At 37.3% G+C, this 18,053-nt stretch overlaps 2 protein-coding genes across 2 annotated transcripts; both read right to left on the reverse strand.

Moving 5' to 3' along the window:
* LOC139712256 (beta-3 adrenergic receptor-like) lies at positions 1–1,023 on the reverse strand. Its single transcript, XM_071624095.1, has one exon. The coding sequence runs from the start codon at positions 1,021–1,023 to the stop codon at positions 1–3; it is 1,023 nt and encodes a 340-aa protein (XP_071480196.1).
* A 5,336-nt stretch (positions 1,024–6,359) lies between these two features.
* Positions 6,360–7,382, reverse strand: LOC139712257 (histamine H2 receptor-like). Its single transcript, XM_071624096.1, has one exon. It carries the CDS (start codon positions 7,380–7,382, stop codon positions 6,360–6,362), a length of 1,023 nt encoding a protein of 340 aa, XP_071480197.1.
* Between the last annotated feature and the right edge of the window lie 10,671 nt (positions 7,383–18,053).

An 18,053-nucleotide genomic window follows, 5' to 3' on the forward strand; every position in this document is an offset into this window, starting at 1 on the left:
TCAATGTAAACTGTGACTGTTCTGCTCCAGATCTGCTCCGTTAACTCTGCCACCATCGATCCATCTGAAAAAGGAGGGGAACATCTCCCTGAACGCCTTTCGGAATAAGGGGTTATGAACGCTGTAGATGAAGGGGTTCGCTGCCGAGCTGATATTCAGGAAGAAAAAGTTTACGTCGCTAGCGAGGACGTAAGCAAGAGGACTTACACGAAAGAAATAATTGAAGGTAAACCAAACGCAAGTTGGGAATAAGCTGAGGCAAAAGATGACCACCAGTAGCAGGATGGCGCGTATTGCTTTCACCTCTTGCTTGAGCTTTTGTCCCGGAGGAGGGACGCCCATGGGCGGGTGAGGAGCCGCCATCTGGATGCGGCGCGCTTGGGATTTGGCGATGACGAGAATTCGGAGGTTGTTACCAATGACTACGAGGCTAAACACGACAATGAAACCACTGGTGACGAGGTCATGAACTTTGCCGGACGATTTCCTGTTCGGCTCAGGAGCGCAATACTCACTTACGGATTGGTCCTCGCTAGCGCCATAAGCAAACATGAAACCATATGTCAAACCGATCACCCACACCACAACAATCACCAAGACCACTCGTCTGGATGTAACCATGGAGACGTATCGCAGGGGTCGAGTTATGGCGACATATCTGTCTGCATTTACCAACACGATGACCACAAAAGATACCCAACTGCAGATATAGGACCATATTGAGAAATACACTGCTGTTTCCACTGTGCAAGTTGCGTGACTTAGAAAAATTCTGCTGCAGATTTCTACAGGTATGGCAACCAGACCCGTCAAGAGATCCGCTAGGGCCAGACAAGCCAAGAGAAGGTAGCTTGGTTCGCTCAGCGTCGGTTCCCTCCGTATGGTGAGGATGACGAGAGCGTTGCCGGTTACAATGGCGATGGCGAGAGGTGTGAAAGCGATAATCATCAACGACCGATGAAGGTGGCTTTCGATCAGGGCAGATTCTAATAGTGGTACTCTTGTGGCGTTAGAAGAATCCATTTACCTCATTATTATTGTAGTACCAGTGAACACAACAGCTCTACGATTCAGGACTTGATCGGCCAATGTTCATTTTTTTTTTTGGTTTTGCTGGCAGTGAAGTAACAACTGATCTAGAAATGCTGTTTTTGTCTAAAATCAACTTTACTGGAATGCGTACTCTTTTAGTACTTAACATTTTTCCAATCCAAACTTTTTGCCAATCCAAACTTGTTGTCACAAAAGAGTGATGCTGTGATTTAACCAACATCTACAGTATATCAGTGGTGATTATTATTATCTACCTTGTAGAAAAGAACATTCAAAGTGTTTCCCAATGTGGGCCCTTTATGGACGCTCTGGCAAACAAGAAAGAGATCAGCCAGCTGTCAACAGTTGATAAATTATGTTTCCAAGAGATTTCCTCTATCATATCAATTGGCACAGTGTTATTTACAAGTCACGCCTCTAGACAAGCGCTGAAGTTGATGGGCCTATATAGGCCTATTCCATATATTATAACAAAGTTATTTCAAATGATAGTAAAAAAGGTCACGAAATAACCCTATTGTCCGATTGGAGCAAAACAAACTTAACGTGTAAGATGTATTCGAACGAAAAGTCCGTACAAAACTGAGATCCAAAGCCTCGTGTCTGAAACAATCCGGCCGACAAATGGCATTTTATGGATCTTCATCTGAAGCTGTGAATAGAATAGTCACGTTTGCGCCGTCGGTCCGCAGAGTTGCCATTTTATAACTGCTCGGTCATCGCTTTTGGCAAAGTGTAGAAGTATAATGATATGAAAATAAGAATGAAAAGATGACCGGCTCCTATCATGCCTGACATCTTTCCAGGAAATAATATTCTGGCGAAACCATTACTCATCAGTCTGTGGTCATAAGCTTTTATTTGCATAGTGTTGTTCGTCGTTAACGGCTAAGGGACATTGTAACGAAAGGAGGTCGATCAAATTTTATGATTTGACATTGACCACGCTTGCTCTTGTCTGTATATCATCAACTTATCAGAATACTCCTATCAGAGACCCTCATTATCTAATGTATTTTCCAGAACGCGTCCCCCGAACCACAAGCAATTTAGGACAGTACTATATTTGTCAGAAGATATCAGTGTGGTTGATGTTGCGAGATATAATAGCAACTATAATTTATACTGATGTATACAAATTATCATGATTACAGTAACTGAATTCCACATAAGTTGAATTCGCGTGAGAAAAATCGCATAAATCAAAACCGAAGAGATCCTCCCCAAGGATTTATAATTCATCGTGTATCGGAAGTTAAAGTACAAAAAAAAGAATATATATTTGTTTATGATTTATTCATTGTTGCTTTTCCATTACTGAATGAAATAGTAATAAATAAATGGTGACAAGAATGTAATATACATACATTATATATGTGTGTGTGTTTGGAGAGAGAGAGAGAGGGGGGGGGGAGGGTTAGGGAGAGATGGAAGAGAAAGAATTCTTAGAATTGAACCCTCTCTCATTCATTCTATTTTCATTCATTAATTACACGAAAATAAGCAGTTTTTAGATTGTTTTGTTCAATTTACCGAACCATGCACTCGTCTCGAAAGCCTAGCGTATACGCGAAAATAATTTCGCGCGTTTGAAATCTATTGATTGTTTCATTTTATAAAAGACTAAGAACGTCTTTCTTGATTCAAAGCAGCAAAAATTTGATAAAATCATAGTCACTATTTACATACAATTACATGAAATACTTTGTTTACGATGCAAATAACTAGGAATGTTAAATGTGTAATTTCTGTTATTCCAACGATGCAGTTTAGATTGACACAATTCCCTCACCTCTCTTACAAAGTAAAATGATTGATGGAAACTCATCTCTTAATAGAGGCAGTTGAACAAAGTAAGAGAAGAGAAGAAGAATAAACACAAAAATAATCAAGAAGTAGAAGAAAAAGAGGGGAAGGAGGAGAAGGGCATGGACAAGAAAGACGAGAAGAAGAAGAACAAGAAGAAGGTAGAAAATAAAGATGGAGAAAATAGAAAATGAAAGTAGAGGGAGAAAACTTTCCTTGCAAGCCCGATTGACAATCTGGACAACGCCCTCGACGACAGGTGTGTGAACTGAGCACTGTATACTAGAAGTACGTCGTAATTATATTTACCGGATCTAAATTTTCGCGAATCGCGACATACCGAAAATTTCGCGAGTGGTTTAATTTGCGATCGTACTGCACTAAACGGAGAAATGTTTATGTGTGCGTCACATTCATACCGGGTTCAGAGTCATTATTTTCGCTTATCTTTAATTTCGCGAATAGCACCTGACTCGTGAAATTCGCAAAAATAAAATCCTCGCGAAATATTCGGCGTTTGCAGTGTACTCATGTGTGGAGTGGACTCGCTGATATCAACTCGGTATGTGTGTTAATTTGATTGGACAGAAGGAAGAGAGCTCTCATTAATCGAATTGATCCACCGGATTCTGAATTTTAATGCCCGAATAAATTTGGATGCATGAGCTGTGTGAATTTGAATGCCTATTCATGAATTCGAATGAGAAAAGTAGGCCAATATGAAATTACCGTGAAAACCTAGGTTATAATGAAATGCAATTTATGGATTGGATACCCAAACGTTACTCAGAGGATAGCCATTGCAAGATAATATTTATCAGCCTTATGGCAATGTGAAAAATATGCCCCATCAACGAAATATGTATTTTATCCTTAAAAATAAAGATATTCTCCAACTACCTCAAACTGGATGATTTTTTGTTTAATTTAACATTAAATGGAATGCCAGTAACTGCATTGCACCGTCGGATTCCAGATATTCCATAAACAGGAAGGAACACGGATTATTGGTTTTTTATACCATAATAAGATGTTGTAAATTGGAAATTCATAATTCAACAGCAATTCACTTTTAGATGAAAGCAGAACGTGTGGCTAGCGTTTGCGGTCAGCAGAGAATAAAACTTTCATGTTCTTCTCCTGTGTGAATTAAATTCCTCCATATTTTTTTTTTTTTTTTGGTTATAGGCAATTTAAAGTCTGCCATATGTTACGAATTTCAATGATTTTCACATCGCGAAACACAAACAGGGACAAAATTATATATGAATAGCCCGTATTCATAGTCATCTATAACTCGAGGCAGTAGAATCTGATATTTGCTTTATTGCTTTTCTTAGGTATACAATTGATATCATTTATTTCACTTTTAATTCATTTTCCACATTTTACCCTTCACTTTCTGACTTCATAAGGATTTCATGAAACTTAAAGCACGTATAACTATGCTTACAAAATAATGTATTGCATTCATTTCAAGTTACTTTTCTTCGTGCTGTTGATTCAACTGTCGAACTTGATCAGAAACTCTAACAATTTTATCCACTATTTCCATATTCGATATTTCAACCATTCCATTCCATTCCCTTAGTTGGATAGAACCTAACGCAGTGAGTTAGAAGACAAACAAGTGGCGCACTTGTACATAAAATAATACAGTTGTACGTTTTTGCAAATTGAACGCAAAGTTTAAGTTCTCTCTCTCTCTCTCTCACACACACACACACACACACACACTTTGTCATTCAAGCAAAAAGATAGCTTTTCAAGTACACTGCCTCAGACTTATTTGTCAAACAAAATATATTCTTTAATCTCAATGTACCAAACCAATATTGTGTAAATTGTTATCACGTCATTAACTAATAATTAGGTTAGACACGCGTTTCGAACCAAGTGATGTAATTCAGCATAACAAAACTAGCTTTAGTCAGTAAGTTTGTTCTAATACTCATTTTGCATTATCTATTTTAATCATAGATAAATATAAAATATCTTACAAACGAACAGGAGCCTACCACATATACCGTTTTGATGTCACGGAATGACACAAACACAAGTAGTAACTATAAGGATCAGGATATAATCTGTATGATTATTCATCTTTGGAATGCATTGTCATAGTCAAAGTTCCAGTGATCTAAATTAAGCAGAAAATAATAATTTTACAAAACAATGCCTTCGGTAAAAGGATGATTTTTTTCCAAAGAAATTTGTCATCTATCTTTCTAACTGTACTATTGAATCGTACGTTATAGCCCTTATCATATGCAATAAGAACATCGGAATAATTTTGTACATCAATAATGGAAAACACATTATGAGAAATTATACTTCGAGTAAAAAACAGCAAAATGTATTTATTGATAAGAGAACTCTATCCCTATTTTCGGAATTACACTTGATGTAATTATTTTATCACGATTATTATCATTATCTGTATAGGACTGCTTGTCACTCGGTAATGAGGCAGTTTCAGTTCCAATTTGTGCATCTCTTTCTATAATCATTTTTTTAAAAATTTTGATATCTTATTGCAGACATTTAATTCAACATGATTTTATTGAAATAAAAATCCAATGGTATGGTGGACAATCAAAGAAAGCAGTCAATTAAAGGACAAGTTCACCTTCATAAACATAAGGATTGAGAGAATGTAGCAATATTAGTAGAACACATCATTGAAAGTTTGAGGAAAATCAGACAATCCGTTCAAAAGTTATGAATTTTTGAAGTTTTTGTGCAGTACCCGCTGGATGAGAAGACTACTGCAGTGTATGAATAACTTAGATGTCACATGCGTACAACAATATAAGGAAAATATAAAGAGAATTTCACAAAATTCCATCTTTTGAAAAAAGAACACATTCCCCTGACTCGTTACCGATAAATGTTATGGGTAATATTATTCCCCCTGCCTTTAGAAAGAGGCAAGTCAATTGCTCTTTTATTATGCGAAAAAAGTGAAAATATGTTGAATTTTCTTTTATATTTTCTTTATACTGTTGTACGCATATGACTCACAAGCTGTAGTAGTCTCCTCATCCAGCGGTTCCAACACAAAAATTTAAAAAATTCATAACTTTTGCATCGATTGTCCAATTTTCCTCAAACTTTCACTGATGTGTTCTACCAATATTGTTGCATTTTCTCAATCCTTATGTTTATGAAGGTGAACTTGTCCTTTAATCAATCAATCAATGAGACATTATTTTTGTGTAAGATGAGAAACAGACGAAGCAATTGCATGTTCATGCATACATAATATATATATAATACGTATAAGTATATAAATGTGTATAAACAATATAATCCAATGAATTAACCGAAAATCACAATTTCGTGATAGACTCATGAAGATGAAGATAAACTTGGGAGAAAAAGCGTAACTTGAATCTCACCAATTGCAGGAATTTTGCCAAGTGGTCTTCTAAGAAAAACTTTCTCCAATAACCGTCCCTCTATGGCTCTGTTACACATCAAATTTTCTTCAAGCTCAGTCAATGTAGATTGTGATTATTCTGCTCCAGATCGACATTGACTTTGTTACCATCGAGCCACCTGAATAAGGAGGAGAACATCTTCCTAAACGCCTTCCGGAAGAAGGGATTTTTAGTGCTGTAGATGAAGGGGTTCGCTGCTGAACTGATGTTCAGGAAGAAAAAGCTCACGTCGCTTGCGAGGACGTAAGCAAGATTACTTACGCCAACGAAATATCTGAAGGTAAACCAAACACATGTCGGGAATAAACTGATGCAAAAGATGACTACCAATAACAGGATGGCGCGTATTGCTTTCACCTCTTGCTTGAGCTTTGGTCCCGGAGGAGGGATGCCCATGGGCGGGTGAGGAGCGGCCATCTGGATACGGCGTGCCTGGGATTTGGCGATGGCGAGAATTCGTAGGTTGCTGCCGATGACGACGATGCTGAACATGACAATGAAGGCGCTGGTGACGACATTGTGATCTTTGCTGGACCAACTCCTGTTTGGCTCTGCAGTACAATACTCAATCACGGATTGGTCATCGCTAGAACCATGGGCAAACATAAAACCATACGTCAAACAACTCACCCACACCCCAATAATCACAGTGACCACTCGTCTGGATGTAACCATGGAGACGTATCGCAGGGGTCGAGTTATGGCGACATATTTGTCTACATTTACCAACACGATGACCACAGAAGACACGGAGGTGAAGACGAAGGCCCAGATTGAGAAATACACTGACGGTGCAAAAGTGCACGTAGCGTGACTTTGAACAATTCTCTTGAAGACTTCTACAGGTATGGCAACCAGACCCGTCAAGAGATCCGCTAAGGCCAGACAAGCCAAGAGAAGGTAGCTTGGTTCCCTCAGTGTCGGTTCCCTCCGTATGGCGAGCATGACTAGAGCGTTGCCGATTACGATGACAATGGCGAGAGGTGTGAAAGCGACAATCATCAGAGACTTATGGAGATGAGATTCCATAAAGACGAAATCTGTGTCCTGTGGTGAGCTTGAGTTGTTAGAAAATTCCATTGTTGTCTTGTATAGTATCAGTAAACACAATGACTATTTTGCTATGTATCACTCTGCCTCAAAGTTCCTTTGGAGGAGGCCTATAGGGCCTATATACTGGAAAAATATCCTCGTACAATTTTTTTTTCTTATGAGATTTTCACATTTCTGCTCTTACCATCCGCTTGCATATTGCTAATCCAAACTTTTTTAACATTGTAACAGTTGATATTTAAGATATGTCATATCCGACATCATGAGGACAATTGTTTGTGAAGGTGGCCTACAGTTCTACCTCGTGGTTCTCATGCAGCACATTATGACTTTCTACCAGAGTACACCATCTGACAAACAAGAAAGCGAACAACATACTTTGCTCTCAAGAGCTGTCCTCTTAGAGATCCTGGACATCCAAGAGTCACAAGAATTGTTGATAAAGGCTCATCCGATTACGAATATGATTCCTCTGAATAAAACATTGGGGAGTCATACCACTTACCCCACTGATAGACCAAAAACAAGCTTAAGAGGCAGTCAAACGAAAGTTTATCACATAGGTCCAAAGGCACGTATATTGAAGAATCCCTCGTACTTATTGATTCTCGCATAAAACTGTAAATATATCAGATTGTTCGCGCCGTCGGGGTCAAAAGAGTATGCAGACATTGCTTGCCGTAATACAAAAGTGATCCGGAAGTTTGAAAGCCGTTTGGAAGAATGACTCGATCTCTCACACCAAAATTGTTTCCATGAAATTTATTCTGGCGAAGCCTCTGATGGCAAAGCCTCTGCATGGCGAAACCAACTGATCAGTAGTCTTTGCATGGTGACATTGTTGCACTCCGACACGAATACTCGTCGAGCCAGTGAAATTAAAATCCTTGAACTGGCCGGACCATGGAGCATAACGAAGGGACTCTTGTCACTGAAGAGCATTCATAGGGTAATGAAAAGGGGTTGATTTGATTGCTCGAATTGAATAAACCAATCAGAGTACCTCCTGACAGAATGCTAAATATTCATTTCCTTGAACTCGTCCCGCATTATAAAAACCACAACGCAGAGCATGTAAATAAACATGTTCGGTTTGGGTGATTTTTTTTTTTTCCATCACCCATTGTTGGACTATAATGTAATCTGCACCCTCAGCCTTGTCTGAATTAGACATTGTGATTTGCTTATTTTACTTTAATGTACATTTCAGACAAAATTGCGGCTCCAGTAGGGTCCTATACATGCCAACGATGGTTGATTAATTACCTTTATTCATTTGCTCATGTTTTTCTTCAAGAATACCGGTAGTAGTTGATAATGATAATGATAATAATGATAATACCACTAATGAAATTAATTATAATCATTATTATTATCATATCATTGTTGTAATCGTTATAACAATGATAGTAATCATAATAGAGACATTAACGCGGTACCCACCCACTTGGGTGCTCAAGGCGCTCGCAGTTATTGTTCATAAAAACACAATTTGTCAGTAGGCCTATACATACAGCTGCGTCAGAGGGCAGGCACAATATTAAGTTTGCTGTTTTACAACGGTACCCCGATGTATTCATACAGATAAAAATGACACGTAGTAACATGATACATGTGTATACACAAATACAACACAACGAATTGAACAACAGACTTGCATACAAACATCGATGGTAAAACAGAACTGGAGAAGGTTAGAGTGACTATTAAGGAGTGTCTGAGGAGTGTGACAATGAAAAGTGAAAAAGCTTTAACTGTTGGATTCAGGTTGAAAAAGAGATTACGCATGCGGATAAATCTTGCACAATTTTCTCTAAATATTGAACATTGCCGGTATTAAGAGTCGAAGTCATCTCTGACAATGTTTACTGCAATGATATGGTTAGTCTTTTGAAATGGGAGCTACCGGCGCATGTAAAGGAACGTGTTTTGTTTTTGTTTTTGTTTTTTTCTGCACGAAATCGGTTTCGTGTAATACATTGATGAAGTGAGAATATTTTGCTTGGTTTGCATAAAAAAGAAGTAGGCAAGTACAGGCAAGAGAAGGTGACTATGAAATATTGTTGATTTGATTTGATTGGTGTTAGTTGATTTGATTTATTGGTTCTTGCATTATCGTTGTACGCGAGCATACATGGACATTTAATACGTACACACATTGTTGGTATACCTTGTAATTATAAACATACGTTGATTTAACTTGATTACAAAGTACTTGTGTCTCCACTGGTTTTACAATATGTAACAAAACGTTTCAGCAATACAAGTACTGCAACTTAAACGTAGCTTGATTTGTTTGCAGCCCTTGATAGAAGAATAGTAAGGAGGGATGACTTGCGTAGGGATAGGATAGAATAAAGGAGAAAGGAAAGGAGAGGTCTGTCTGATTTCATCAAGGTTTACGCAAAGTTAGATTTTTATCTATTTATTCATTTACTTCTAATCTTTTGTCAGGGTAGCCCATTCACCAATAAATAGTTGTCTTCCATGGAGCCCTGAATAATATTGATAGAACAGTAATCAAATTGTGGTAACACTAGACTATTATAAAGTAATTTTAGGGACTGTTGGGGCAAAAAGGCCTTCGCTCTCTTTATCATGCAGACACTTTTCAGGGTACGTTTACATACATTTTCGATTTGTTTAGACCATTTCAGTTCTTCATCTATTAAAACACCTAAACATTTGGTGAACTGAACTCTTTTAATCAGATTACCATCTAATGAAATACTGAAATTTTCAATTTTCCCGAGATTAGCACGGGAGCCGATAATCATGACAGAAGTTTTGTCAGTGTTAAGGACGAGACGATTTTCCTTAATCCACCCCATAACTTTGTTTAGTGCAACAGTTATCTTTTCTTCTAAAACTGCTGCGTCATTAGCACTGACAGTGAGGGTCGTATCGTCAGCGTACATATCCATAACACCTTCTGAAGTACACTCGGATAGACTGTTGACATAAATTGAAAATAAAAGGGGACCAAGAATTAACCCTTGAGGTACACCTAATTTGATAGTTGAAGGGTGGGACTTTAATTTATGCAAAAGTAGGTCAAGATCTACAGTGTCAAATGCCTTCCGAAGATCTATGAAGGCAACTCCAGAAATTTGATTATTATCTATATTCAAAGACCACTGGTTCACAAGTTTTGCAAGAGCAGTTGATGTGGAATGAAATGGTCTAAAACCAGATTACCTGGAACACTGACCATCGTAATTTGATTGTATCTTAAGAGTTTGATATTTTTTTTTCTTAAACAGAGTGTCATCAAATTAATGTTCCAAGCGAAGAACCATGGGGTGTATTAATAACAACCAACAACCAGCACTAATCAGGCACACTTGTGCTGCATCCTTTGAATTTTTGCATGTTGGGTAATAGGAGAGCAAAGTAAAAATTGATCTACACGGTGTTTTTGTTGTTGTTGTAGTGATCTGTTATGGCCAATTTAACGTTCGATTGCTCGAGATATCTTATTCCACGTGTATGATTGTTCTTCAGTGGTTGTGAACATGATACCAAGGGTGTTTAACACAATCAGTACTTTCTAATATATCATATTACATTATCATTGATACGTTTTTTTTTTTTTACATTTTTCGTTTTCGACCTAAACATTACCTTAGTGTACTCAGAATACAAAAACACACCATAACTTTTTAACCATGCATCTTTTAATCACAATTGGATCTATAGGTAGATAGCAGGCAAACAAAATGAATTGCAAAATCACGTCTGGCAAATCGCACGTAAAGCTTTTAAGTTCTCTGTCCCTCTCTCTCTCTCTTAATTTTCGTCATTTTTCTGTCTTTCAAGAGAAAATTATCATCATTACGGATGCAATAACATATTCATCGAGCAAAATGTATTTGTTTTTTACATCTAGATGTACGCACAAATTACGTCAACGTTTTAATATTAACTAGGTTGTTCAATCAGACATGCCTTTTGAACAATGTGTATTCAGTAGGCCCTATATTAGTAAAGGTAAAGTTTGTTCTCATACTTATATTCCAGTATTCATTTGTTTTGACCGAGCATATAAGATATCATCATTATAAACGAACAAGTTTGTTCAACATGTTTACGAAATGATATAAAAATGTTATCCATGGTTATTCATCTTTGTCATGCATTGTGATTGCCATACCTTGCAGTAACACAACAAAGTTTTTCAGTCAGACGAGCGTTTTGCAACAATACATGTGTATTCATGATATTGACGCTATATAAAGTTGATTTTTATATTTATTTTCGAGTATGTATTCATTTGATTGCTCCGACCGAGCATATAACATATAAACAAACACGAAACTATACATAGTATACCGTTGATGTATGTTTATGAAATGATACAAACACAAACCTGTATAGAAGTAGGATATAATACATGGTTATTCATCTGTATCATGCATTGTGATTGCATAAGCTGCAATGATCTTTTTAGCCATGGAATGTCAGTTTTTGTATATTAAAGAACAAAATGACTCGTTTTTTTTTTTACCTAACTGTCATATACAAACACTTTTAATTACCGTTGATTAGTTTTCTACAGTTATGTTACTTCATAAGCAAAGTGACGAAGGCTGTAGGCCTATAATTACAAATGAATAATTTGTGTATCAAATAGAAAGCAAATTTCGGAAAAGACAACTTGAGTAAAAGCGACAGAAAGGTATGTAATGAGAGAAAAGCTATCTCTGCCTTTATCATGATTTTTATCATTATCGGTAATAGGCTTATGACTGTAAGATTATTATCCAGTAATGAACTGGGATTTTTATTTCCAGTGTGTTTACTGTTTTTGTGTGTATTTGACTGCATTTTATGTATATAATTATGTTGTCTATATACGTTAAAATATCTACGCCATGATACACTGAGCAGATAATCAACATGATTAAAAAAACACAATCAATTAATAAATCAGTCAATCAGAAGAGAAACAAACCAAGCAAACTTACAGCAGCACCATATGACCCGCTGAACAGACAAGCAAAATGACATGATGCACCCACGAAGATAATATCCGAAAGAAATACAAAATATTGACTTCAAACCCTTTGTGGCAGAGAGGACCCCCACCCCGTCTTTCAATGGTGCTGACACATCACAATGTTCTTCAAGCTCAGTCAGTGTAGATTGTGATTATTCTCCTCTAGATCGACATTGACTTTGTTACCAGCGAGCCACTTGAAAAAGGAGGGGAGCATCTTCCTAAACGCCTTCCGGAAGAAAGGATTTTTAGTGCTGTAGATGAAAGGGTTCGCTGCTGAACTGATGTTCATGAAGTAAAAGCTGATGTCGTTTGCGAGTAAGAAAGCAAGATTACTCACCTCAAAGAAATATCTGAATGTAAACCAAACGGTTATCGGGAATAAGCTGACGCAGAAGATGACTACAAGGAGTAGGATAGAGCGAATTGCTTTCACCTCTTGCTTGAGCTTGAGTCCTGGAGGAGGGATGCCCATGGGCGGGTAAGGAGCCGCCATCTTGATGCGGCGTGCCTGAGATTTGGCGATGGCGAGAATCCGGAGGTTGCTACCGATGACGACGAGGCTAGACACGATGATGAAAGCGCCGGTGAGAAGATGGTATATTTTCTTGGACAACATCCTGTTGGAATCTGTGGTGCAATAACCCGTGACGGATTGGTCCGAGCCAGCGCCATAGGTATACATGAGACCGCACGTCACACCAAGCAACCAGACCCCAACGATCACCATGACCACTCGTCTGGAGGTAACCAATGAGACGTACTGCAAGGGCCGAGTTATGGCGATGTATTTGTCTACATTCACCAGTACGATGACCGTAAGAGAAACACAGGTGAAGATGTAGGACCAGATTGAGAAATACACTGCCGTTGCCTCCGCGCACGTAGTGTGACTTTGAAATATTCTGCTGAAGACTTCCACAGGTATGGCAACCAGACCAGCCAGTAAATCTGCGAGGGAAAGACAAGCTATGAGGAGGTTGCCTGCTTCCCTCAGCGTCGGTTCCCTCCGTATGGCGAGCATGACTAGAGCGTTGCCGATTACGATGACGATGACGAGAGGTGTGAAAGTGGCAATCAACAGAGACCGATGGAGGGGAGTTTCTATTAGGGTGGAATGCAATCCCTGTGGTAAGCTTGAGGTGTTAGAAAATTCCATGTTGTGTTCTCAGCAAACTCAAGGACTTACCGTAGCTCAGGATTTTGTCTAAAAGTTCATTTGAAGTATAATGGCATCGATAAAAATAACTGGGCTATCAGAAAAAAAATTGTTCCGCTTACAGATTTGTCAGTTTCTGTTCTTACAAAACGGTTGCTTTCTACCAGGGCGGTGAGTTTCCTCTCACCTCCCTGTTTCTACTAAACAAACCTGTTTGTCACAAGTTAGAGTTGTGATGATGTATGGATACTTGACATCATGAGTACAGTTATGTGAAGGTGACTGATGATAGCTCTACCTCCTATCCACATGATCCATGTAGCAACCATCCATGAGTCACAAGAGATTGTTTATACAAGCTCTTCCGATTACGAAAATGATTTGGAAAACAACATTGGTCAGTTACAACACTTTTCGACTGGAGCAAAAACGAGATGAAGATGAAACCAAACGAAAATCTGTCACTCAGATCCAAAGACACACGTAATATCAAAGAATCCCGCCTGCTTCTTGATTCTCGTCTGAAAGGGTATCAGTTTTTTTTTCGCGTCATGTGAGCCAATTAATGTCAGAATAATACTGTATTCTGTCATTGCTTGCCGTAACATAAGTATGATCTCTAGAAGTTTGAAAACGTTCTGGAAGACCGGCTTTTCTCACTTCCAAATTTCTTTTATGGAATACTTCTGACGAAGCCTCTGCCGAAGCCAGTAGATATAGTCCTGGCTATAGTTCGCAAGAAATTATAGTTGAGCGAGTAATGTGACTATCATTGAGCTGGACTGTGGAATATACAGATGAACGGATTCATGGTCTTCTGAGTATACCAATGATTGAGATAACGAAAAGAGGCTGATTATGTTGTTAGAATTTTATGAACCAATCTGAACGCCTCTCGACAGAATACTAAATGATAAATGCATTAACTACGTTAATGTACCACAGCGCGGAGCCGGAGTACAGGATGGAGTGTGTAGAGCTGATCGGTTTGGGTGCAGTGTTTTTTTTTTTCTTTTTTTTTTCAATGTCTATTCCAGACATAAGGGGGGGGGGGGGTGAGTCAGTGTCATTATGCCAATAATGTTTTATGCACTGCGGCGTTAGAATACACCTGATTCATTGCATATCCCATTGAATCATCTGTTGTTGTTGTTTTTTTTTTGGAAGTACCCCCCGTTATGGCCGACATAAGTAACAGTGTTTTAAAACAAGTCTACCCATGGTCATGAGACGATATTATGTTTGGTGTGATCGTTTAAGTATGGTATAAGTACTATAGGTGAGCCAGGCCTTATACCTCCTTGATGTGATGTAGCAAGACAGAGTGCGGTGATAAAATTCATATATACATTATACTACTGTATTGTACAGTGAGCTACGCATAGTCGAATTCGCGTGAGAGAAAACTTATATCGGTAAATTAAAGTCTAAACATATCAGTCATTCGCCATACGGCCATGTGCTATTAACCAGTTTTGTCCGACATTGATTTGATGTCTTTAGCTATCTGTGCGACTTTTGTGCACATTTGACTCATTGACACGGAAAAGGTAAAACGGTTGTACCGATTGTCCAATTAGATGAATATCATGAATTTCGCTTGAATTCAACGTGTGAGTTGCAGTACATAAGTTTTGTTTTCTTATCCAGTCATACATTGCAGAAACCACTTTTGACTTTTGAGAAATTGTATATGAACGGAAAGAGGAGAACTTCTTCTTTACAGTCACATGCGTATCTTAAATGATGAAGGTGAAATATTGCGACCGCGAGACAGGAAACAACAAGTGTCATTTTAATGGACGAAATCATGTACGAGTATTAACCGCAGTTCAATTTTGTCCACGAAGTGGCACATTGGGTCGCGCGCCTAGTGTGTCCTGTGTATTCGCGAGTACAATAAGAGGATTTCTGAGATGCGATATTGAAATTGTCCTTGCGATCGGGTTTTTTTGTGTGGAATATATGTGATTTATTGTCCAGGGAAGCAAGAAGGGTATTCTTTTTCACCAACTATAACCATGATTTTTGTTTTTCAAATCGAGGAGACAATATATCAACACCACAAAGTTGCAGACATTTGTGCCATTTCGTGAACGAAATCATACGCGTATTTAAACGTTGTTCCATTAATTCCACGAAGTGGCACATTGGCCGCCCGCACGACATGCCGTACGTGCACCTTGTTCATAACAATGAGGTATTCACGTGTGTTTTAATCTACGAAATTACTTTCAATCATTTGTGCATCCTTAACAGTGAAAGTGTAAACATTTTCGCGATATTTGTTTTGAAAATGTGTAATTTTGTTATAAACCCTAAATGATTGTCTTCTTGGCTATATCACAAGAACAACAACTTCATGTAATAAACAAGCACTGTTGCAGCTATTTTCAGTGCCTTTTTGTGTTGATATGATGACAAGGGGTTGATTTCTAATCACAATTATTCTCCTCATCTGTACATTTACTCCAATGTATAGTGAGCCCTTTTTTCTTTAAATACTTGATGTTTCACCATGCTCACAGTCGTGATTAACGCCTCAACGTCACATGCAGACTTTGTTTTACAGTGAAGTCTACTTTCTCTTTCTTTCTTTCTTTCTTTCTCTCTCTCTGCCTATATCATTAAGGTATTTTATGCCTATCTCATCAACCATAATCAGTCTTTTTTATTATACTTCATATTCCAAAAGAATTCTCACTTCTTTCATTCGTCTATACAAAATATAGCAGAACAAAAACAAATCCACATAATGATAAAGTTTGAATAAAGAATGTACGAAAACATGATCAAATCGATCCCCAGAAATCATTTTCCTGTTTTGTGCTATAAAACGCTTCATATTTTATTTCCTTCTTCACTGAAAAAGTAAAATGGTCATTATTTTGACAGAGCAATTTAAAATTATCTTTTAACACTGTTTCAGACTCAAAAATATGCTTAAATTTCAAACATGTAATGGAAATTTAGTATTGAGAAATTGACAGTTAACTTCATATTGCATTTTCATCTTATTGTAATAACACAATTATATTCTGAAGGTATGTGAAAGAATAGATAATTATATTTTCATATATATATTACGATTTAAAGCAAATTACATTCTAGGATAGGCCAGCTGCAGAACAGATTAAAAATAACACTACAGCAGTTTCTTTGTGTGTTTTTTCTCGTCCACTTTAAGCTAGTGATAAGCGGAAGAAAATGAATAATTCTGTGAAACACAAACCTTCATCCTCTTAATTAGCATCAACGTCCATTACCCTTCACATCAGCACTTAAAGACGCATCAGCGATCAATATTTCTACTTTTAATCAATAAATTATTGACTTTGAGCAGTGTATCTTGGCAAATGAGGTGAATTAAGTGAATGAGATTAATATTTTTCTGAATGTCCAATATTAAAGACAACCTCAAAACCAGAACTATTCAAGAACCTGACCATTCCAACCAAAAAAGATGAAAATAATTCAAGAAAAATAAATAATTGTGCGGAACACATACCTGCATCCCCTTAATTAACATCAACGTCCATTACTCGTCGTATCAGCACTTAGAAAACGCATCAGCGATCAATATTTCTACTTTTAATCAATAAATTATTGACTTTGAGCAGTGTATCTTGGCAAATGAGGTGAATTAAGTGAATGAGATTAATATTTTTCTGAATGTCCAATATTAAAGACAACCTCAAAACCAGAACTATTGAAGAACCTAACCATTCTCTTTATTACCTAGCAAATATACTAACACGTTTTATCCAATCTAGCAGTTGGACCCTCTTCGTGCAGAATTATGTAGTTATTCATTATACTTGTTAAAGAATGACTTGATAAACAGTAAACCCATAACAACAATTAAGAACCTTACGGTATATCGAAAGGCATAAATGAATTCCAACTTTACTACGATTTCATTTATTTTCTTTTTATGGAAATGAAGTATGATTCAATGTTGTAATAAAGATAAAAAGGTGAAATTATTCAAGTACTTTTTTAACTGATTTAATATACCAGAGTGAATTGAATGAACTAAAAGTTGTGTCCATGTTGCACCGCAAAATCAAGATGCGTGCTTAAATTTACACAAATATGTAACTTACAACCCTACCATAAACTACTGGAAGTAGAAGGGAACATCTAAGTAACTTTCGTTGTTGTTGTTCAATTCTCAATTTGTCATTTTGACTCTACGTCTGCAGACATCTCTACTGTATTTGTATCAATAATGTATTAGGAGAATTTTCTCATGACATTACATGTTTTGTGCACTGACATTCTTGCCATAAAAACAATACAATTGTTAAAAAAATAGAAAAATAGTACTGAAATGATTTTCAACTTCTGCTTGAAAATAATAGACATGGTAATCATATATAGTGGTGTTGTAATAAACACGTTTCAAATTACCAAAAAAAAAATACATCCATAAATGATATCAGTCGTGGCATTTATTTAAAGATACCTTGCAATATACACAGATATAATGAATATTTATTCGTGCTTGTACTTGCTAACGAATCTTGATTGTTTCGTG

This window comes from Diadema antillarum, unplaced genomic scaffold (assembly GCF_040938485.1).
Source record: "Diadema antillarum isolate AM-2024a unplaced genomic scaffold, OU_Dant_1.0 seq00001779_RagTag, whole genome shotgun sequence".
NCBI classification, from domain to species: Eukaryota; Metazoa; Echinodermata; class Echinoidea; order Diadematoida; family Diadematidae; genus Diadema; species Diadema antillarum.

Excerpts from the sequence above, each read along its gene's own strand:
- LOC139712256 (XM_071624095.1), bottom strand. The coding sequence starts at position 1,023 with ATGGATTCTTCTAACGCCACAAGAGTACCACTATTAGAATCTGCCCTG.
- LOC139712257 (XM_071624096.1), bottom strand. The coding sequence starts at position 7,382 with ATGGAATTTTCTAACAACTCAAGCTCACCACAGGACACAGATTTCGTC.